Source organism: Lycorma delicatula, chromosome 6 (genome assembly GCF_047948215.1).
Source record: "Lycorma delicatula isolate Av1 chromosome 6, ASM4794821v1, whole genome shotgun sequence".
Classification (NCBI taxonomy): domain Eukaryota; kingdom Metazoa; phylum Arthropoda; class Insecta; order Hemiptera; family Fulgoridae; genus Lycorma; species Lycorma delicatula.
Genome location: NC_134460.1, coordinates 93704854 through 93729636, shown reverse-complemented (window position 1 = coordinate 93729636; position 24783 = coordinate 93704854). Strand labels below are relative to the sequence as shown.

The 24783-nt window shown below is 28.0% G+C and overlaps 2 protein-coding genes across 4 annotated transcripts in view; both read left to right on the top strand.

Annotated features, from left to right (window-relative positions):
- The window catches only part of LOC142326032 (meiosis-specific nuclear structural protein 1-like), a 608636-nt gene extending 607852 nt beyond the window's left edge, over positions 1-784 (top strand). For both annotated transcript variants that reach the window (XM_075368124.1, XM_075368123.1), the window contains one exon: positions 417-784. In XM_075368124.1, the coding sequence (XP_075224239.1) occupies positions 417-558 (142 nt within the window). In that variant the 3' untranslated portion in view covers positions 559-784. The remainder of the gene's footprint in view (positions 1-416) is intronic.
- Positions 785-9006: 8222 nt separating this feature from the next.
- The window catches only part of oxt (Xylosyltransferase oxt), a 49766-nt gene continuing 33989 nt past the window's right edge, over positions 9007-24783 (top strand). For both annotated transcript variants that reach the window (XM_075368122.1, XM_075368121.1), the window contains exons 1-5: positions 9007-9210; positions 11360-11565; positions 14414-14616; positions 20809-20965; positions 23485-23627. In XM_075368122.1, the coding sequence (XP_075224237.1) occupies positions 9028-9210; positions 11360-11565; positions 14414-14616; positions 20809-20965; positions 23485-23627 (892 nt within the window). In that variant the 5' untranslated portion in view covers positions 9007-9027. The remainder of the gene's footprint in view (positions 9211-11359; positions 11566-14413; positions 14617-20808; positions 20966-23484; positions 23628-24783) is intronic.

Genomic DNA, 24783 nt, shown 5'->3' with positions numbered 1-24783 from the left:
TCTATTTAGGATCAATCAGTAACGTCCTGTTCCATACTTTCTGTCAAAAAATCAATTTTTTTTTCCCCATGACTTCTCTCAGTAAATTACTTAGCTCTAGTTTTGACATTTTCTTTCAGTTTAGCACATCTATGATGGTAACTTGTGATTTCACAATTACTGCAGTAAAAAGTGTAATTAAATATTCATAAGTTTTGTAATACATTGAGCTAATTTCTAAGATCTATCTTAAATTCTAAGCACTAATTGCATTTTTGCAACATAATACTGTGGGATTTATATTTTAATAGTAATGAGAAGATTGATGACAAATTCATTGATGTAGTTCTTGAACTAAATCCAACTCATATATTTCTGTTTCCAATATTTTCCCATATTAATTTTTATAAAATTTAATTCTTTTTTTAATTTTTTAGACATAAAATGGTGGAAGAAGAAAGATTAAGAATGCTTCAGGAACATGCTAAGTATGTGTTGGGATATTTACCTAAAGGTGTGTTAAAACCTCTTGACTTACCTCACATTGGATCTGCTTTAATTAAAGAAAATATATTATAAATAACAGACTGCCAAATAATACTGTAACTTATAGTTTATTGTAACTATTATAAAATTTGCTAGCTTCAATAATAATAAGGATATATTTAAATGTATTTCTTAATTATTTTCATTATTTTTAAATAATTTTGTATGAGATGTTTTATTTGTTAATTAACTAGTAATTAATAATCAGAATTTTTGTCTGTAAACATGACAGTATGTATACTTCTTTATTGATTTAAATGGATATATTTTTAATAATTGACTTAATTCAGTTAAGTTATAAAATTAATTGGATTTAAAAATAAATAATGTATTAATATACTATTCATAAATTAGAGAATTAGATTTTTTATGCTTTAATGAGTTGAGTTAAAATGTACATATTATTTGTTTATTATTGATTTTTGGTTCTTAATAAAAGATTTTTATGTAATATAAGGATTTTTTTTTTATGTTAGAATTATTTATGTTGTTCATCTCCAACTTTGTTTAATACACTTTAAAGCTGCCTTAAATAACACTGATATTTACAAAAAAAAATTTGTAATGTTTCTCTAAGTGTGATACCATTTCTGAATTGCTTTTTTGCATACATTACAGATCTGTAATTATAATTCTTCTATCACCCTTGCTTTTAAATAAATTACACATCAGAAATAAATTAAAGGAAAATTAGTTAAAATCTACCAAATTTATAATTTTTGCATAGCCATACGTTTGTTAGAATGATTTTGCTGATGCTTTTCTTTTATAAATAGCCTCAGGCACATCCCAAATTAATGTCCAACAGTAATCAGCTAGCATGTTAGTATTCCATTTCCCTTTATAGCGACTTTCCATCATCAAAATGTCTTGGTGGAAACTTTCACAGTGTTTGTCACCTACATCTCTGAGGTTGTTTGGGGAAAATCCTGATATAAGTAGAGGAAATGTATTTTCAAAGACATATTACATCACACAGCTCTGTATGAAGTAAGAAGTTGATTAACAATATTGTGTGGTAATTGTCAGATTTTTGTTTGCCGAGAAAACCTTTGCAAACATCTTTAAATGAAGCCCAAGTTAACTTTCTACTTATTTAACTGAGTTAAATACATCATCTTTGACTAACTCTCTTATTTGAGGACCAACAAATATTCCTTCTTTAATTTTTCCTTCACTTACATTCGGAAATTTCTGCCTGATGTACAAAAATCCAGGACTATCCCTGTTCATTGCTTTTACAAAATTTTTCATTAGTATTAGCTTGATATGGAAAGGGGTTAAAAATATTTTTTTGGGTTCAAGGGCTCATGAATAATATTTTCCCCATTTGGAGTTAAGTTGTCTCATTTCTTCCACTCTTCGATAACATAATGTTTATTCCTAGCTCTGCTGTCCCATTTGCAAAGAAAACACATGTTCTTAGTACTGCCTAACTGCATCCCTAACAAAATAGCTGTAACTTTCAAATCACTACACATGTTCCAGCTATGTTTCTTATAATTTATCTTTTCAAGAACGTCTTTCATCACATCGTATGTCTCTAATACCATATTAATTAATTAATACCTAGGCAATTAATGCCTAGTCTATTAATTAATACCATAGGCAATTGGTATCAAAGGATATTTGTTACATTGTGTAGTAAAATCACTTTTAAACTATACTTGGACGAATCTATGAAAAGGCACCAGTCCTCAGGTTTATAAACTTGTCGTAAGTGCAACATAAGCTCATAAATATTTGTCCAATAAACAAATTATTTTCATCATAAAGTATTGAGAAAGTTTTTTTTGTCGGCTTTGAAAGCCCAAAATTTTTATTTTTTTTTAAGTAAATTCCAACCTTGCAGTCTTGATCCTAACAGTTAAGCTTAATTTTTTGAAAAATTTAAATCTTTAACAAGTCATTTCATTCACCTTGTGATACAAGATGTGGCTTATTGGAAGATAAATTAAAATCGTAGTCTTCTTCAGTACTGCCTGATTCTTCATCACTGCTTTCAAAACATACAATCACAGGTGGCTCAGGAACTGGAATAATTTCACTGTGAGGTACAGGCCTGATTGTAGATTGCAATGAAGGAAATTTTTTCAGTATGTTTAGATTTTATAAAAATTCCAGACACACTTGTTAAACAAAAGTAACAATCGGTTACATGATCATTTGGTTCACGTCAAGCCATAGGTACACCAAACGGCAAAGCCTTCCGGGGTACCTTTTAGCCATCCTCTTAAATATATAGAACAATTAGTGCATACTATATGAGGAGCCCACATCTTATCCTGATCACCAATTTTACACTGAAAGTACAAATGATATACTTTGTAATTAAAGGTGTAATGGTTTTTTCTATTTGATATTACAGTAAACTCACCACATATATAACAAAAGGCATCCACATCATTTGCGCAATTTCAAGTCATTATGGCACTGCACTGTTAACAAACTTAAGACAGCAATAAGACTGAATAAAATTAATTCATTCCTAAATCCAGTGCTTAATACAAACAACACAGCTGTGTTTTCAGCTACATGTTTTGACCTGCATAGACATGATTAATCTTGTCTATGTCTTGTCTATTATCTTGTCTTACTCTTCAGTATTAGATATGATGTCATATTATTTGACTATGATATGATTAAATTCTTTGTCTAATATTGTTTATTTATAGATTAAAAATATGTTAATAAAGTTAAACGAAAAAAATGAGCTAACAAAATACAATATAGGAGCTTAAAATACTAACTATACATTGAAAAATGAAAAAAAAATGCTTTAATTAAAATTTAAACATTTTTCAAAAATGGTGGATGGATTCTGAGATCATGTTTGTTTTCAGCATCAAAAAACAGATTAAAATCATGTATCACTTGTTAGGAAACAAAAATTATGTTTATCAGTATATAATTGGATTAGAAAATGCGTACAGATGGGAATAAATATTGACTAGTATTTTTTGTATATTATGATTTTATTCTGATGTTCAAGTGCATCTTGCAAATGATAATTATGACTTCCTTTACGGTTCAGAAAAAGTGTTAGGTAGTATAGGAGAGAGGGATAGAGTGGAATATTTTAAGAAAAAAAATTTTACTGGAGTTGCAAAAATATTTAATATGACTATTTAGTCAACAACATAGATTATGTAAAACAAGCATCTTGCATAAAACGGTTCACAACAAAACATTCATAAATTAAACCTAACTCCTTACTTTGTATAAGAAAATTTGAATAAATGTTAAAAGACAATTTCTTGTGAAGTCAGTTTTTATGTGTGTTGCTGAATATTGGAAGATAAGCTGAAGGAATTAGTAATGGTTGGTTGCTTTAAAGATGGCTTTAAAAGAAAAAGAGGCCAATTAGAAAAAAAGAGGTTGATCAGATGATATAGAATAAAGAGGTTGAAAGTGATGTCCAGGATAGGCAACTCCAGGAAGGAGAATAGTTTGATAATCAGACATTTGGGATATGGAAAGCAGTAATCGCTGCAGGAACTACACTAAAAAAATGTGAACTTTCTTGTAATTTTTTTTCCTTTCATTACTCATGTGTCACTTTTCTCCTTTGCTCAATTTTATACCATTGATTTTTTTTATACTAGCTCCTTATTTTCATAATTACTGATTGTTTTTTTACCTTATATAACAGGTATATTTTTTTACTTGTTACTTTCAAATTACGTATTGTATTGTATTACTTTGTGAGTGATAAAATCACTCATAATGTAATAGAATACTCATATAGTATTGCAATAAGATAATATTTATTTATTAACCCTCTATTGGTTATAAGTGACAATAGTTTTGTTAATTGCTGTTCAAGTCGAATGACTTTTTTATTAAGAGAAGTGCATATTATGTGATTCTCTGTTGTTTCAGGGTTTTTGTAACAATTTCTGAAGCTTAGATGAATCACGTATTTTTTAACAATGAACAGCTGCAGAATCTGACCTCATGTAGATTCAAAAGATTATTATAGTGGTACTAACTTATTACAATTACTGTATAAAATACTTAACCTTAACAGAACTTATTTAATTTTATATCTAGGCAGCATAATTACTGCAGTTTAGGTATTACAATATTCAATTTTTGTAAACTTTTTTGGCCAAATTTTCTATAGTCTTTGGAAGTACAGGGAAGATACTCAAATATTTGTGGAATGAGTTTTTTATTGGCCCATCCGCAAAGTAGAACATACTTATAAAAGAAAAAAAAATACAAAACATTGTAATATTTGTGTTTTTGAATTGATGGAGTCCTGTGGGCTCTTGAAATTGAATCTCTTTAATACCATTAATTATCCTTGAAAGTAGGAACAATTAAAAAATAAATTTTATGATGGAATTTCAATTTTTGTTAAAATTGAATGGGATCTGTGTTAGCTAATGTGAAAAGAGGTCTGAAATTTGACAATTTTGTTGTTTCACTGACCTGGAAGAAGAGGGTCAACAGGATGATGCAATCAATTAATTTGTCACTTATTCAACATGGGAAGAAGTAAGTTTTAAACAGCGAAGGAGACATTTCAGATTTATTTTATAGATCAAAATCTATAATGAAATCTCAGGAGCTTACATTGGACAAACAAACCAAACTAAACAAAAGATTCATTGGCTTTTTACATAGTAGTATAAATTTGGTAATAGTATATAACACAAGTATTGTATAATGTAAACTCTTTTTATCTGTTGAATGAATAACGTTACTGATAACTCACATACTTTAACAAAATGTATACAAACAGACCAAACAAAACAAATATTCATTATCTGATTTAATGTACAAGTCATTTATAAATAAGGATAAAATCAGCTATTAACTAATATGAAATCTTATTAATTATAAACATAGTACAGTATTACTAGTACAAAATAATATATACATTTTAGAACTAAATAATCAGTAATCTTATTATAAGAATAAAAATATTATTTGCTTACCTACTTCCTTGGCCAAGTTTTCTAAATCACAAAAGTAATTCTGCTTAATGTGATCAGGAATAGCTCTTAATAATCTGAACCTACCCTGTATTCATGATAGTAAACTGTATTTTTACATACATTTTTAAATATGTACATGATAATATTTTTCAAGTTATTCTGATTAGAATAAATACCACTATATAAGTAAAAACTGCTTTATTATTCGGTCTGGTTTTTTAATGTATTATTAACACATACACACAAATTTGTTAATACTTGTGTACTATTGAAAATGATGTATGACTGAGTATTTTTAGAAGAATTACTTTAGTTTATTTATTTAAAAGTAATTGCATCATGAAAATGATTGAAAATAAAGAACAAATCTGACATATTCTGACAGGAAGAATGTGACTCAGGCTGTTAAAAAAATTTGTGATGTTTATTGACGTAATATATGTGGTGTAAATGGTTCATACATTTCAATCTGGACATTTTTTATAGCGGTGATGCACTTTGCTCTAGTCAACCAGTGACTAAGAAAGACGAAAGCGTGGAAAAAAATTTGTGATATCAGCAATGAACTAAACATTTACAACAAAATTATTTGAAGAAGACTGGTTACAAAAAAGCTTCATTTGGATGCCATATGATTTAACAATGAAAATTAAGCAGATCAAATTTCCATCTCCAAATTGTTGCTAAAATAGAACAAAATCAAGTAATTTTTGAAATGGTTCATTAAGGAGCAAAAATGGATCACATGCTACAAAAATGTACAGAAAGCTTCATGGTTTAAACAAGGTGAAGCTCTGCAAACAGCAGCAAAGTCAGGGATTGGCTCCAAGAAAAGTGATGCTATGGGATTGGAAATGAATTGTTCACTATGATCTGCTGCCCCACTGGCAAACAATTGATTCTAAATTCTACTGTTAACAACTGAAAAAATTGTTTCAAGCATAAATTCTGAGCTAAAGCAATCAGAATTGATTAACAGGAAAGGTGTCATCTTTCATCATAACAATGCTATAACCCCACACATCTTTGGTGACCCATTGAGTATTAAGAGAGCTTGGCTGAGAAGTTTTGATGCTAACACTGTATAGTGCTGAACTTACATCATCAGACTATAATCTGTTTCAGACTCTACAGCACTCTCTTAATGGTATAAAATAGGCTTCAAAAGAGGGCTGTGGTAATCAACCCAATTTTTCATCCAGAAAACATAAGTTCTGCAGTGACAGGATTATGGTTTTACCTCAAAAATGGCAAAATTTAATCAATCAAAACAGCATGTATTTAGTTCAATAAAGTTCATTTAAAGTATAAAAAACCTTGTTTTGTTTTTTAATTAAAATACTAAGAAACTTTATTTTCTCAAAGCCATTTTATAGATGCGTAAAATATAATATAAATATATATAATTGTGGTCCTCACAAAGGACCAGAAAGAAGTTCAGAATATATTCTATAAAATGAAAATGAAGAAAATAGTTTGTATAAACATGGTTTCGAAAATGCTTAAATTTCAAGTTACAGGTTGCAAAATATCCCACCCTGATTTCAACTCCGAAGGTAAAATGAAGCAACATTGAAATTCTTGAAATGTAAATTTGATAGTTTCTGAAAAATTTAATAAAACAGATTGACTATCTCGTAATTTTTAAAAAATTATTGTAAAAAAAAAATATTGTCACAGAATACAGTTTTGTTAGGTTTGACCTACAGTAAATTAAATTGCCTGTAAATAAATAAAATTTGTAGAGAATTTAATTATGAAATAATCTGGTTAGGCTGAAGAAAATGTTACCACCTGAAAAAAGACATTTGCAAGAAACACAAAAGTGAGAGATGACTGAGATAAGAAATGGTACACTGATTTCTAGCATGAGGCAAAGATTTTCTGGAACACAAGATATATTATTTTGTACAATAAGTTTTCTAGCTTATTTTCTTCTTGAGTTTGAGCATGAACATATTTTGTATATCACAACATCAAGCTATATATCATGGTGCAACAACACTTAAGCAATAATGATAACAAAAGGATGAAAAATATCTTTAAATTGTTTATATAATAATATAATTTTTTGTTAAATCAGAGGACTTCCTCCACCAAATAAGCGGAGGAAGTTATCAGAAAATTAAAAAAAAAATTTAAATAAAAAGCAATCCATTTGATGATGAATAAGATTTGAATGTATAAACAAAAATGTATGGTCAATTAGAATCCTACCATTTATTGAACTTATTTAAAAAGTAAGTGTCATAAATTTCATTCCACTGATAGTGAAATGCAAGAAGTACAGCCTTCTAGATAGGTAAGAACAAGTGAGAATTTAACTTAAAAAATTAATTATTATGAAAGTATGTTTGTTCTAATGAAGGATGCAGATTCCATTTGTTACTATATAACATGAACACAATTTCAGCTTTAAAAAAAATAATATAAAATTAACTAGTACTTAAAAACAAAAGAAGTTTAACGCCATATTACAAGTTTTACAAAAATAACTATTTTCAACATATAAACCTTAAAGGGCTGCTTAATAGTATTGGGCCTTCAGTGATATTCAGAATCTTCTTTTGCTATAAGAAAAAAATCATGAGATTTAAACAAAAACCTACCCCATACTGAAACAGTTAGTCTGGGAGTAAGCAAAATAATAGTAATTAACATCACCACACTTAAAATTAAATATCTGAGCAAAAACAGTTTACGCAGTAATTTTTATAATTAATTACAATATCATTGATGTTGAATTGTACAACATGATACCTATTGACAATAAATCATTAATGTATACAGCAAACAGAAAAATATAAATTATTGAATTCTATGACATAAAACATTCTTACATTCCAGTGTTTTACAGCCTTCATGCATAAATTACTACCATAGTATTCTGTGTTAGTAATTTTAATGGTGTCCCCTTAATCAGTGCCAGTTTCTCTGAAATATGAAGTTTTTAATGAAAACTCCTTTTAATGAATTTTTTGTTTAAAATTAATATATTGATTTATTAATTAATTATTAATCTCTGACTGTAAAAAAATTTACAATAAAAAAAATATGAAAAAATCATAAGTTATTAGTGAAATAAAAATTTATGTAATTTTAAAAATGTATATATGCAATTTAATAGGTGTACAAGCAAGTCATGTGGGTTTCAAATCAGAATTTTTCTATCGCAATACGCCAGTATCACAAATACTATGAAATACGCGAGAATTTACTTCTAAGCTGGACAGGTTGCTAGTTTAACCATTTTATAACTTAGCGCGTTAAGCGCTCTTCGTTATCGCTGCAGCTATTGTGTAAGTGCTTAAATTTTAAGCGTTTATTAATCATTTGTTCACTAATGATATTAACTAATCACTTCATTTTATTTATTTATTTATCATTAAAAGAATTCTAATGCATATAATCTATGTTTATAGTTTAAGGAAAAAAATAATGCAATAAATAATAGGAGGTCAGTAGATATCTCTGAGGTTAAATGGCAGTCTTCCGAGCAATTAATTAAAATCATTTTTCTGTTGGTAGCATTGTTTTTAAATGACAAAATGTGGTTATGGCTTCTTCAAGAGCTCTTGATACTAGATGGATTCGTAGATATCGGTGTTTTTGTGTTGCCGGTTGTGTTATTTTAATTATACAAGTCTTCCTTGCATATGTATTTTTAAATATTAGCTCAGAAGTTGAAAAACACGCACAAGAGTATCACCTTTCCGGAAAGGGGAAACTAAACTTTGAGGTTAGTAGTTGTTATTTTAGCATTTGTTATTTTGTTAGATATATTAAGTGTTATTACTCTATAGTTGTGTTTATTTAGCATTTAAATGTAGACTAGTAAAAAAATCGTTTTATACTTATTGTTGTAAATGTTATTTATGTGTTTTTTTTTTTATATTTTACCAACATCAATTTTGTTACTGTTTGATACTGTTAACTAGTTATAGTTTTGACACTTGGTTTATTGGATAACTGCACAATGATTTTATATTATATTACTTTGGTATTTTTATGGTGTTTTATAATGTTTCTGCATACAGGGGAGTTGATGAAACCTAAATTGCTTTCTGAGTGTAGGCAGTTCAGATTTACTAATTTTATAAATACAATCATAGAATCAAAGGGAACTATGCCATTAACCATTCTGTTAAGTTTTTAATTCATAAATTTACCATAACTATCAGTATAACTGATAAGATTAATTAATTTCATTCATAATTGTTATTAATTTTAGATAACTCATATTAGCTGCATTATAACCCTGATTTGGTGTTGTAGCTGTGGAAATAATTTTTGCTTTTTAACAATGTAACTTGAAAGCATTATTTCAGCTATGCAAATTATTTAAGATTTTTTTTTGTATAAGATAATTAAGAACTAACGTCATTTTAATAAATGCCAAAAAAATTATCAAATTATACAAAGACCAGCATATTTGTAGGATGTTGTTATTTGGACACCTAATTTTATTTAAAACTGGACAATTGGTTATTGTTTATATAAAAATATAAACTTAATTTCTAAATAATTTATACAGAACTGATGAATATATGTTGAAAGTGTGTTTAATGTTTTAATCGTAATATTAAACTAAGTAAACAAAAGATAACAATACACATCTTTGTACTTAGCTAACTATTAATCAGTAAGTACAAGCTTAAGAAATCAGCAATATTTTTCAGACTAACATGAAAAAGTAAAACAGAAAGGTCACATGAAGTTCTAGTCAAAATTTTGGATAGAAACAACTTAAAATGGGAGAAGGAATTACTGATACAGTTAAATTTCTTTTTAATATAATGATTGTTAGATGAATACTATAGATGTTGTCCTGTCGTATACATAAGTACTTCATATCAGTGAAAATAATCATAGCTCTGATTCTTGGATGCACAAATTTATAATTATGTATATCTCTGGAGATAATAAATGCAGTTCATAAGCTGTATTCAATGGCATTCTCCTAAATGCATTCAGTGTAGATTTATTACTTCTCCATGGATTTATCCCTCTTTTGATATAATTTTAACTTTTGTATGTTTAACAGTTATGTTTCAGTTAGTAAAATAGTTATGCATAAGATAGTTTTTTATTTTGAAGACCTAATATTCTGATAATAAAAAATCTAGAACAATATTTGTAACATAAAAATTGGATTTATTTTTATGTTAATAAAAAACAAAAAAAAAAGGAAATTGATTGGGAAGTGACCTATGGATGCTAAAGAGTATTTATTATACTACACTGAACTAATAATCTGAAAAGAATACATTTCAGAAATTCCTATTAATGAATAGATTATGACGTGAATTTACAATCAAGTTTGAAATGAAAAAGTAAACAAATGGAATTAATTCCTTCTCAAAAGCAGGCATATCTGTGTTTTTAACATTAAAAAATAACAATAATAATAATTATTATTATTATGGTTTAATAATTATGCTTAAACTACATAAAGTAGGTATAATATAGGAAAAGTTTAATATAGACAGCATATATACATGCAGATATGTATACATAACATATGAAAATTAACTCAGTAGTTTAAGAAACTTTACTTTTACAAAGTGATGTAAATGTTGTACTGAAAACTTCTGCTTGTAAATAATACAAAAAATAGCAGTGACTGAATGAATTGAGATATTGTTACGTAATTGCATATGATCTAATATTTATTGTTTTGCTTTATATATGCTACTAAAGTTGTGGTAGGAGTTTGTTGGCAGTAATTTGATAAAATATAGAAACCCACTGTAATAAACATTCAGAATAAAATCGAGTTTATAAATCTACCATAAGTTATGTTAGTGCCTTAAGAATCTATTGATTTGTTTTAATTTTTATTATTAATTAGGAGTAAAAGTGAAATGTATTTCAATTTTATTTTTCAGGTGCTAGATGACAGGCAGAGTGTTGAGTCATCTCGTAGATTTAGAGATAGTTATTTATTATTGGATGATGAAGAAGATGAAGGTCCTGGCAACAGTAATTCTGTTTATAACAGAGTCAAGGTGCCACCTGACAAAACTGATTCTGGAGGTCAAATGCAGCCCAGTAAACCAAAGCATGATGCAAGGGAGTTGATCCCCAAAACAAAGTAATTATTAATATAATAATTTTATTTCTAGATAAGTACCTAAATTAATAATAATTTTAATAATCTATAATGTAAATAATTTTGATAGTAAAGAAAGAATGTTATTTCAAAAGAAACCCTATATAGTACACTAAATCCCTATTTTCCCACTCTTGCTAATTAAACCAGTCTCCATTCTGATTCAGTCTTTGTGTGTCTGCAATTTTGCAAAGATTTATTATTAGATCAGAGCAACCAGTCATCAGTATGAAATGAAAGGGAAGTAATAGTAACACTAGTGAGAAATCTTATATTACTAATTTTTTAATGCTGTTAATTACATGTTTATTTATATGCTATTAGTTACATTTTATGTTAACATTCATACATATTATTCATCCTCTGAAGTAATACCTTAAGGTGTTTCCGGAGACTAAACAGAAAAAGGGGATTTACATTTAATGTTTTTATTTTTAGTTGTGTGCGTTGTTAATTTTTATTATTTTCAATGAAATTTAAAAGCAAAATGACCGACATAGTTCTTATTTTGGATTTAGTTCTTAGTTTAGGTGAGAAAATTCAAATAATCATAATCAAAAAAATTGAAATAAGGTGCTTTGATTAGAAATATTTTGATTGAGTACCAGGTAGAAAAACTGATAGTTAATCATATTAGGAAAAATATCTGGATTTTTAAAACTTGACATTGAAAGGGGAATTGCTGTCAAAAAAATATAGAAAATGGTCAAATGAATAGTGGTGTGTTAACAGAAGCATATGGATAGGCTTCCAATATTTAATATAATAAAAGGTATATTAATTTTAAAATGTGCAAAAGATTACAGTGTTTGTATTGTTTAATGTTATGATGTGGTTCAAGGAACATGGATGTTCAAAAAAAATTGTATGACAATTTTGAAATTATAGTCTTATTATAATTATTTTTCAGGAAAAATTAATGAGATTGTTAACTCTAGTAACCTTTCGTCACTTGTACAAAACTGATGAGTTTGGTTTCTTTTGGAAATTGCTCAGATATTTAAACATATCATTGATTATAGGGGAATTTAAAATAAAGTGACTGCATTATTACACCCAAATTCTAATGAAAGCCACAAGTTATAGAATTATAGTCACAAAAGCATGGCAGCCACGTGTTATAAAAGTGATTATAAATTAACTTCCCTTTTACATTACACCATAATCCAGTGCACGATTGATTTGAAATTTTTAAAGATTGGTTTCTTTTTATCGTTTCGTGAAAGAAGACTAAATTTTAAGAGGAAATTTTAAATATAACGTCTGATGAAATTAAGACTGCTTACTTATGTTGTGATAATTAGCCATTTAAATGCTGTGTAAAAATAACCCTTTGTTTAACTGTTTTGCTTGTTATTTCATTGAGTATTTATTTTATATGGACCAGAAAGTAGTATATTTGCTGAATGTTTATGTCCAGATCTACTAGACATAAGTTTCTCTATCTCATCCTATCCTGTTATTACCTCTATGTGAACTAGCAATTTCAGTGATTACAGTGTGGAATTTTTTAAGGAAACAAGTGCTTTGTATCAATGCCATTTACAGCTCTTTCAGACTTTGAAGCCTACCAGTTATGCTGTGAATCACAATTTTACAATCAAAATGTTGCAGTGTGAATATTACAACTTTTTTGATCATATTGCGTTTAACAAGTGGTTAACATTTTGTCTTAGCGGAAAAATTAACACATATAACATCCACATGTGGGATTCAAAAATTTCCATAAACTTTTGTAATGCAAAAGGTAGTCCAGAATTAAATATTTTCCATGCAATATCACAGTAAGTTTATGATCTGTTCTTTTTTACTGAACCGTACAGGAGTTGTTTATTTATATGTTGCATAAATGGCTCTTTCCTCAACTGTAAAATGGACCAGAGAATTCTATTTGGCAAGAAGATGGTGCACTCTTCACTGGCATAACTGTATAGGATTGGTTGAATAAAGTTTTCCTCCTACCGCTGGATCAGTCGGCATGGAACTGATGATGGAGCATCTTTGCAGTGGCCTCCAAGGTCACCCAATCCATGGCTCACGCCATGTGAACTTTTTCCTTTGAGATTTTATAAAGGATCTTCTTTTGTATGTGTCTCCACTACTTACAGCCTGTGTACCTGATTTGAAGTATAGGATTGAAGCAGCTGTCGCTTCCATTACTCCAGACAGGTGGTTAAAGTACGGGATGGACTCTCCCATTGGTTGGATGTCGTGTGCTGCATGATTAAAGGTGCTCATATTAATAGAGAAAGACTAAGAATTACTCTTACAGTAATGAATTAAAAATAAAATGTAAGAGTCATGTTAAAGTTAAGGGATATTAAATAGCTTTAAAACCTGATTTCTTCTTTTTTTTAACATAAAGTTATATAAAAAATCTATATAGAAACAAGTTTTAACTTTGTTTCTGAAATGGCAGTTACATTTATTTATCTCATTTTAATTACTTCCAGTATCTCATTACCCTTATTCATCTTAGATGAAAAATGTTGATATTTTCAGGTAATCTATAATCCCAAATTGTTTTTCTGTTTTTACATTTCCAGATTCCAGATTGATTTTCCCATTACTCCCACCCTTAACTAAGCTTTTTTTTTGTGTTTGCAACACGAAAGGACCAATAGAGGACCTCAACACAGCAGGACCAATAGATTTTTGAAAGAAAACCGTACAGGTTCAGCTTTTTCTTTCTCGTTTGTAGTTGCACCATCTGTATCTACAGATATTTTTGTATCTACCATTCCACTATTTAAAGTATAATAGGTATTAATAAAGTATAATAAATTGTATTTTAAGTATAATTTATCTTTACTTTTTCTGTTTATTATAGGTTACAAGTTAATAAAACAACAGTTTTACGTGTAGAAGAATTAGATTTTGTACCGTTATGCGAAATAACTGGTAAAGAGGCTATCTCAGCCATACATAGAGCAAAAACACAGCATTGTAAACAGCTTCTAGCAAATGTGACGTGCCTTATACAGCATCAACAGCTGTACCCTACTCAACTGAAACATTCATGTCCTGCTGCGGGTAATCTATGCAAGATTTTATTTTTATTTGTGTAATCGTAGATTAATCATATTGTAGTAGAAATTTAAATATTGAACTGTTATTTTACTTATTTTAAACAAATTAAAAAAATATAAACTCATAAAAAATTCAGATTAGGCTCCCATATTATGTTTTATTATATATTTCATTGGTTATAAGAAAAATATAAGTTTATTTTAATTTGTAGGGTGTTTATTTTTGTTTTAATTTGTACTATAATCAGTCTACTATTATCAATATATGATTAAAATAAATATTTAAATTAATTTGAAATTATCTAAAACCTGATTAATGAAAAGAAGTTTCCAAATTTGAGCAGTTATAATTTTTAAACTTTACTTGAATTTTTTTTAAGTGTACAACCAAATTAGCTTCTGTTTTACATAATTTTATGAAAAGCTATTATTTAGATGTCTAGAAATGCATTACTTACATTTAGACTTAGATTTTTCTCTCTTTTACTGTATTAGAAAATAATTTTATGATGTAGTTTATATTATTAATCATCAAATTTCTGATCAGTTGGTAGTAATTTTGATATTAGTGACTTATTCTATTATATTTACTACTCCAGTAATTATATAAAAATGATTTTTTTTAACAGTGGTAAACAGATTTTTTTCACAAAAGTGATCAATAGTTAACAATTTCTCAAAAAGTGATCAGTAGAGTTGGAATTGTTGCTGAATTGAAAGAGTGAAATTAATGAAAACAAACATTAGAAAAATTTCAATCAACTGTTCGCGCTACATCTTACCTGCCTACACAATTTTCTTAAGCCAACACTGATTTTTTTCCATGGTACAATTGAATAGTTGTACCTTGAAGAAAGTATAATAACTTCCTGGTATTAAAAATCTTAATGACCGTTTAATCACAATTACCTTTTCTATAATTTATTTCAAACTACTTGTATACTGAAAATAATTATATTTCCTTTACATTTAAAATAATTTTTATTTAATCAGTTTTTTGTATACTTAAGTTTATTATTTTTTTTGTTATATTTAAGTTTACATTTACAAGTTCAAGTTTGTTTGTGCTCTTTGTTTTTCAGTAATTTTAATAGTTCTACTATAATATTTTATGCATTTTGTTGTAATGATTAAAATGCTTTTGTAATATTTTTTGTAATTCTTTTTTCACTGCAGAGTATTTTAAAAACCCAAGTTGTTTATTACAGTTAAAAGTGAATTAATATTAACATGTCACAGTGTGGAGATGGCCTTGATCACTGATGTACAGTGGTGGGCAGTTGGTGTATGGTAACCTAGTCAAGCTTCTTTTAACTAAAATTGATGTTTTTTTTTGCAGTGATATATCCCTTATTAACTTATAAAGGCAATATTAAAACTATTTCTCTTTATTTCTTATTTCTCTTAACTTATTAAGGGAAATAAAACTGTATAGGGGTAAAACATTAGAATGCAAAACAAGATTTCTTCTCTTGAAGCTTTTGCTACAAGTGTATTAGCAAGGTTTTCAATTTAACATAGTAAAAATAGCAAGTGGTAACATTACTGAGTGTCAAACTCTCAGTACTTATATTGTTCAAGTTATTTGTTGGTCTCTTAACTTTGAATTTCATCCAGATAAGTTCACTACCTACCAAATTAAGCAAAAATCAGGTAATAAGTCCCTCTTCCTGTTTTAAAATCTCTCGTAGATGGTCACAAAAACAAATTTCTCAAGAAAAAATACATTAGTTTACTTAATTTAGATACTGATTCATTAATTTTTATAACTGATTACTCCATTTAAATTTAATTTCTTGAAGGAGATGAAATGATTCCAGTGTTCCAGTTAGATTAAATTTACACAATTAATAATGTAAAATTTTGAGTTTCTGTGATCTCACTGAGCTTCTGAGGCATCTCCGATCATGGCCATAAAATGTAAAAATCTCTTGAAGAAGTGGTAGCATTCAAAAGTATAACTTTTCCTGTAAAATAATGCAGAGTATGATGAGAAAGATACTCTTCCTCAATGTGACTACATCAGGACTTTAACTGCTCCAAGGATGAAGAAAGTGAAAAATGCACATTCTTCAGCTCAAACCACCATCTCAGTTCAGAATTAAAACCCAATATCCTAGAAAAGCAAGTTAAGTAAATTACGTGTTTGTTTTTATAATTTAAATGGGATAATAATATTATATTTAATTTGCTTAAGGTCGATGTATAATGATTAAAAATGTTGTTTATGGGAAACTTGAATTTTTCCTGATAGTATTTATATATCTCTAATGAGGTAGGATTATTATATATTTCTAAGTAAAGCTGTAAAGAAATTTTCTAAGAGCATGTGAGGGGAGGAATTATATTTTTAATTAAGTCTACCTTTAGAGATAGAGAATGTACAGTGAATGATGCTCATTTTTGGTTTCAGTGTGTGTAAATACTGATATTGATCTCTTTGTAGAATATGTCACTTATTTGCACCCTAATCTGAAAGCAAAGTTTATTATGAATGCTTTTAAGGAGGAGTTAAATGACATTGTTTGTAATTATACTCACTATAATTGGACGTGATATTAATTCAAAAATAGATAATTTGAATAATTTTTTGAAGAGGAAATTTTTTATAATTATTTTCTCCCTAAAAAAGAGTTACAACTTGAAAAGAGTTACAAAGAGTCAGCTGGAAGGATTACTTGGTAAAGGCGATGGACAGTTTCAGTTTTCTAGTTCATAATGGAGATGTAAATTATGATATTATCTGCTAAATTAACTTATTATTATCTGCTAATTAACTTATTTAGATAGGAATGATATAAAATATGATTTGCTTGAATTGTAATACTTTTTACATATAGATTATCTGGTATTTGGCCGTTATACAGGACCCCTACTCCAATTGTTTTTTGCATTTTACTTGTTCTAGTAAATTTGCATCATCTATCTATTAGTTTATTATTTATGATATAAATTAAGAAGTATAAGATAATTAATTATAACTTTAGTACATAACTCGACACGATAAAAGTTTCCTAATAACGATATCAATATACATTTATTTCTAGAGTAATTGATTTCGTGTATCATTTTATAGTGTGCTGTACATTCAGTTTATCTTTGCATGTAGTGCTGTATAAAAATATAAAATGAAAATTTGTGAATTACCGAATTCTGAGCAGTAAGCAGTGTAATTTTTCCAAGCACAAAGCCTATTACCGGGAGTGAAATTATGTGAAAACCAAATAAGTGTAACTTTATTTTGAACCATACACATACTGAGGTGCATAACTAAAAATTGTTGTAAAAAAATATCCATACGAGTCGTAACATGGTTCGAGGGTAGTCGCCTTCCATTCCTAACAGTATTATATTTCTTATATTGTTGGATGGAACAGATGACCAGTTTGAAATGGTGCCAACAACATCTCAATATGTGTTATGAAACTACAGAGGACTATATTGTCAACTGTGTATTGTCGAGAAATATGTAGATCAGCCATGGATAGAATTTAATGTAAAAAAAATTGACGGTCGTGGTAAAATAGTAAAGGTAGACGAGACATTATTCACTAAACATAAGAACAGTGTTGGCCATGTGAGTATTCGGGGGAATATGTAGAGAAATGAAGGAGGCATTCATAGTTACAGTGCAGAATCCAGACACTGAAACACTGATAAAGGTGATCAAAGACTACAACAACAATTTATATAATTGCTGTATACAATTTATACAGTTTGTATATTTTTTTTATTATACAATTTGTGTAATACAAATAATATTATAATACAATTTTTTATTTTTTATTTGTACAATTTGTATACAATTTTCTACAATTTATTCGGATTGCTGGCTAGCTTATAACATGTAACAGCTTGCTGCAGTAGGTCATACAGTTAATCATACATACAACTTTGTAAATCTATGGACAGAACCCATACACAAAATATTGAGCAGTTATGGGGCTCAGTGAAGTGGCTAAATGAGAAACGTAGGGTATGGCAAGACACAATTTGGAAACGTATTTAGTGGATTTTTGTGGAACCAACATATTGTTGAACTGGCACTGATACTTTTAAGGCATTCTTACACGAAATTCATGTCTACTGGCCACCTAAATAGGTAAATATATATAATTTGTATATTTAACATTAATTAGACGAGGTTAGAAAGTGTAAGTGGTTAGGTTATGTTGATATACGTGCGTGATTTGTCATTACACAGAATCAGCATAATCTAATCAAACATAACCTATGCTCACTAACCTCATCTGATTAATGTTAAAAATAAAAATTATGTACAATAACTTATACGTATATAAGTTTTATCATGTCGAATTGCATACAAAGAATATATATAATTATTATCTTATACTTCTAAATTCATATCATAAATAATATATAAATTATGCAAATTTACTAGAACAAGTAAATCCCAAAAAACAATTGGATTTCAATAGGGGTCCTGTACCACTGATAAGTACAGACTGTCTGTAATGTTAACCTCTGAAAACAAATATTAAAATATATTGAGAATACTACTATTGTATGTCAGATATTGCATTGTAACCATATTTTCAAAATTTAAATATTTAAAATTTAATCAGCATTACATAAAAATGATATTAAAAAAAGATTGTTTCTGTAGGGAAAAAATTACATTGAAATACATTATTATATTGTAATATATTTAAATGTATTATAGTTGAATTTCAGAACAATTGGCTGTGGTATGCCAGTCTTAGGTGTAATCAGATATTTTTTCATTAGTGACATTGAAATTGTCAGATTATATGAATAATTACAAGGTATGAAAAGTATTTTAGCATATTGTTGTGTTGTAATTTTTATTTACAAACTTTATTTTAAATTTGAAAAGATGATCTTTTTACTTCCTTGTACGAAGTAAAAGAAGTATTGTGATTGTAAAAAATTTCAGTTTACAGATTTCAACGGAAATATCCATTTTGACCATCCCTGAATCCATTTTGACTAGTTTCAGCGTGACGTCTATACGTATGTATGTATCTCGCATAACTCAAAAATGATTAGCCGTGGGATGTTGAAATTTTTAATTTAGGACTGTTGTAATATCTACTTGAGCACCTCCCCTTTTGGTTGCATCGACTGAACCAAAAATCCAAAAAAATTTGTATTTCTGACTTTTTCTTAACAGCAGTAATAAATCCTCATTGAGAGCTTTTCAATGATATATCATAAGTGGTACTTATTTTCATTGGTTCTGGAGTTATAGCCGAACAAAATTTTAATTAATGAAATATTTGGATTTTCTAGGGGAAGGCACATCGGTTCGAATCAGACTTCATCTCCTTCTTTTTTAACTTTTTTTTAATTTAAATATATTGATTTATTAATAATTATTAATCTCTGATTGTAATAAAATGTTTGTGATAAATAATAATAATCAATTATAAGAATAAAAAACAATTTTTTTGATAAAATATCAGAAGTTATTAATGAAGTAAAATTTTATGTATTTTTCATTTAAAAAAAATGTGTATATGAAATTTAATAGGTATACCACATGATTTCCTTATGTGGTATCCACATCAGATTTTTTCTTAAAAATTACGTTTTTAAATTTTATGAAATGATTTTTTTTTTAATTCTTCATTCTCATCTTTGTTTAGTAGTTGAAAAAAAATATTTAGAACTTGGTCAGTTTTGAAGATGCAGCTAAGTAAAAAAAGGTACAAATATTAAGAAATATATTTTCTATTTCTTGTTTTAAGTTACAATACTAAAACTTAAAAATGTTTTAACTGGGTTATTGTTTATTGCATAATATAAGAAAGACTAAACTGTAGTGAATTTTGTGACTTTAAAAAAGTGTTTAAAATTTTTTTTTCCTTATTAATAGTTTTTAAAACTGATAACTTTTATTTATTCTCATCTCCCCACTTTACAGATTCAGTTCCATTCCTTTATTTCATAGAACTCCAGAATTATAATAAATAAAAGTATATAAAAATAGAAATTAATGAAGCATAATTATTTCCTTATTCACTTACATACTCCAAATGTGCACTTTGTTTTAGTAGCTCTAAATTAACTTAAACTTATTTCTAGAAATCAGTTTAGTGGATCCCAATGAAATGTAATCAGTAATTGAAAAATGTTTAATTAAAAATAACTGCATTCAATATTTTTCAATTTTATTGATAATTGTGCAATTTTTTAATGAATTTGTTTCTAGGTTATGAGGCAGGAAGATCCTTGGGATGTTTTCAGGATGAGAAGAAATTTCGTCTTTTATCAGGATATTATGCTAACCTGAAAACTACCAATTCGCCTCAACACTGTATAAATCTGTGCCTTCAATCTGGATTCCCTTATGCTGGAGTTCAATTTGTGTATGTTTAATTTCTCATTTTACTTTAATTATTATATTATATTTAAGAATTATTGATTGGTGATAACCTATTGATAGTATATTATTTATTCTATTTATTGGTAAAAATTATACTCTTACTTATATACAAGTTGTGATTGGAAAGTTTTAAGACTGGGCTTGTAATTTCAAAATGGCAGTACCCACAGGCTACTTTGATGGATCTTCTTCAAAGTAATCCCTTTCTGACTGAACACACCAGTTTCAACTGTATTTCCTTCCACTTTTGGAAGCCTTCCTGGAAATGTTCTTTCTTAAGGGTGTTAAGAACCCTTTCCATATTTGTCTAGATTTTTTTCAGTTGAGTAAATCAGTTCCCTTTCAGCAAAGATTTCAATTTAGGAAACAGGTAAAAGTTGGTAGAGGCTAAATCAGAGGAATAGGGTGGTGCAGAAGCACACGAATTTGGAATTATCCAAAAATTACATTATTAGGAACACACAACGAGCCAATACATTGTCATGGTCGAGGACCAAATTTTTGTCTGATCAGTGTGCTGGCCTTTTCTTCCACACATGTTTACACAAATACTGAAGGATTTTATTTATAGTATTCGGTTTACTGTCTCCACCCTAGGTGCAAATTTATGATGCACAAAACCCATAGAATCAAAGAAAACCACCAACAATGTCTTCACATTCAACCAACTTTGTCATGCTTTTTTTTTAGTCTGGCAAACTTTGACTCTTCCACTTTGATGATTGTACTTTTGTTTGTGGGTAATACCCATAAACCCATGATTCATCATTTGTAATTACCCAGTCTAACAGATCTGGGTAAGTTTTTTGCCCAGTTAATCAGTTCATGGGACAACAATTTTGGAATGAATTTCAAGGACACTTGACACATGTTCAAATTTCAGTTAAAATTGACTGAATTGAATTGTAGAAACTTAAATTCAGTCATCTGTCATCTCCCTAATTGTAAGTCTATAGTCAAAGCACACAAAGTGTGAAAGTTCACACTTTCACAATGTTTTCATTGGTTTTTGAAGTGGAAGGTCATTTTTGACTGATTTGCAGCTAATTTTAATCCACTGAACCAGTTAAAAACATTTGACCATCTCAGATATTTATACCTGAAACCTGTTTTTAAGAGTTCATAAGTCTCTGAAGCTGATTTCCCAGTATTCAAACAAAATTTGACACAAACTTCTTCTGTTGTTTTATCCATTTTGTGAAATCAATAATCCACTGAGAACTGAAAACACATCTTCACTCACCAGGATGCCACTCTCTTCTGAACAATGATATCGTGAGTTCTTTTCAGGACATTTCAAGGGCAAAACATGCTTTCCCATACACACTCACGAGTAAACTTATCCCCTCTATTAAGCAGTGCATCACTGGCCTTAAAACATTCCAATCACACTTTGTATATCAATAATATTGCTTTCAGTACACCATTTAATTAAAGTATCACTGAAGTGTGACAGGAGTCCCCTAAAACGAGACAATTCTTATACCTTGGTTGTCAACTTCTAAATAAGTTTTATTAACAATTAGGTGTCCATAATTGTAACAGAAATCTACAAAAAAATATTAGTTGTAACCATAACTTATGATTTAAAAAAAAATTGATAATTGCATCATTAGTGACATGGAGAATGTTCATTATTGTCTAATCTTGAAACTAACCACACACTCCTGCTATAATAAATTTCTAGTATCAGAAAGATTATCTTTCTTTCATCCAAACGTAATTAATGCATAGATATTTCTAGATATATGTATCCTTCCCCTCCCCATTTGTAAGAGATGTAGTTTAATGTTATCTTCCAGTTGGAAGTAGTCCTTGTTTGCTGGACTCTACGTCACTAGAGACGCAACCATCAGATTGGGAATTGAAACACTTTCTTGGTCCTTGGGAGTAATTTTTATAGGTATTTATTTGTCTTAGAATTCCCAGACTCATGTTTCCTACAATTTTGTACAGTTCCATGCTATACAATTTATATACTCCATAGTTGTAATGATTATTATTTTATCTCCAGCAAAAATAGCTTTTTGATAAGGTAAACCTTTCATTGGTTTTCAGTATGTTTATTGTGTATATTTTATTATTATCAAAGTAATGATTTTCTTTATTCTATATAATATGAAATTCTGCTTTGTGAGAACACAAAGCACTTATGCGTGCTTTGTGTTCTCATGTTTTTTTTTTGTTTTTTTTTTTTTTTATGAAATATTCATTTCAGTTATATATGTTATCATAAAGATCAGTTTTTCTTTCTTGTAATGGATTCACATTTGATATACATGTAGCCTTTTCTTACTTCAAATTTTTCAATCAGAAAATAAAAATGTATCTTCAATTAATAAATCTTTTGAGTTAGAAAAACCTTGTTTTAGTTGGTCATTTTTGGTCATAGTTACTGCAATGGAAGTTGAAGAGATTATTGTGTACAATTTTGGTAATATTTCATGAATAATTTTGTGTTTAAATATTAAATTATAATCATTATAATTAATTATGTTAAAGGACTGAATGCTTCTGTGGTAATGAGGAACCAGCCTCTACATCAAGACTCCCTGATTCATCGTGTAATATGAAGTGCCCTGAAGATCCTCGCCAAGCCTGTGGTGGATATTATACAATTAATGTTTATGAAACTGGAATAGCAAGTGAGTAAATAACAATTTATGAAGTACATTTATCTTTTTTGTACTGGATGGTATAAAAAATGTACTGTAAATTTTGTTTTAATTTGTTCTGTGTATTATTAATAAGGAAAAAGGTTAGATGAGAATATCATTGCATAAAACTGCTACAATTAAGCTTTCTGTGCTGTTTTATTGCCCATATAAGTTTGAAGAAAAAAATTATATTGCATTGCTTTATATGTTTAACAAACAAAAAAAAGATGTTCATTGAGCTATTTAAAAGTGCTCTGTCTTTTCATAGATACTACTGTGTTTTATTAGCTACTGGCAGTACATGTTACATATATTATTGGTGCACGGGAAGTAGGTAGAATTGATTTTTATGATAATCTTTAAGTGTCTCATCTTCTTTTCCATTAATATTGTAAGTTTGTAAAAATTGTTATAACAGTTCTAATGTAGTTAATAGTCACTCCAATTTCAACACTCATTTACTGCTATAAACCTTCCATTTTACTATTGTAATTGACTAATTTCAATTATAGCAGCATAAGTAATCTTATTTAAGATAAACATATTAACAATGTACAAAAATATTTATCATAACGTACACATCATTGTAAGATATTGTAATGAATCAGATTTTTACTATGTTTTATTTTTGTTTGATGTATATGACCACAAAGTATTGTTAAGTTTATTAATAATGAAATAACTTGCTTTCTAATGTGAATGGCTAACTTCTTATTTATTGAAGTTAGTTGTTTTATTTTTTTTTTTTTATAGTTTTTTCAAAGTTATAAACTTATACTTTTTAAAAAGTTATAAAATTCGAAGAACTTTTTTTTATTTTTGGCAAAATCAAAATTAGTTGTATACGTAATCTTTTCTAGGTTGTATGTAGCATTAATAATTTTGGATTGTTAAAATTTACAATAATTGATTATAATTTTAATTGTTAAAGATTATTGAAGACAAGAACAATTTTCAGTTATGATTATTATTAATTTAATAGTTTATATCCATATATGTGTGAACCTTCTATATGGTATCTTCTTACTTTTAACATGTTTCACAACTAAATTGTTGACTTTAATTATAGTATACTTGGTATTATTTTATTTAACAAACAATTCTTGTTAAACTTTATATGTAAGTTTACCCCAAACAATATTTA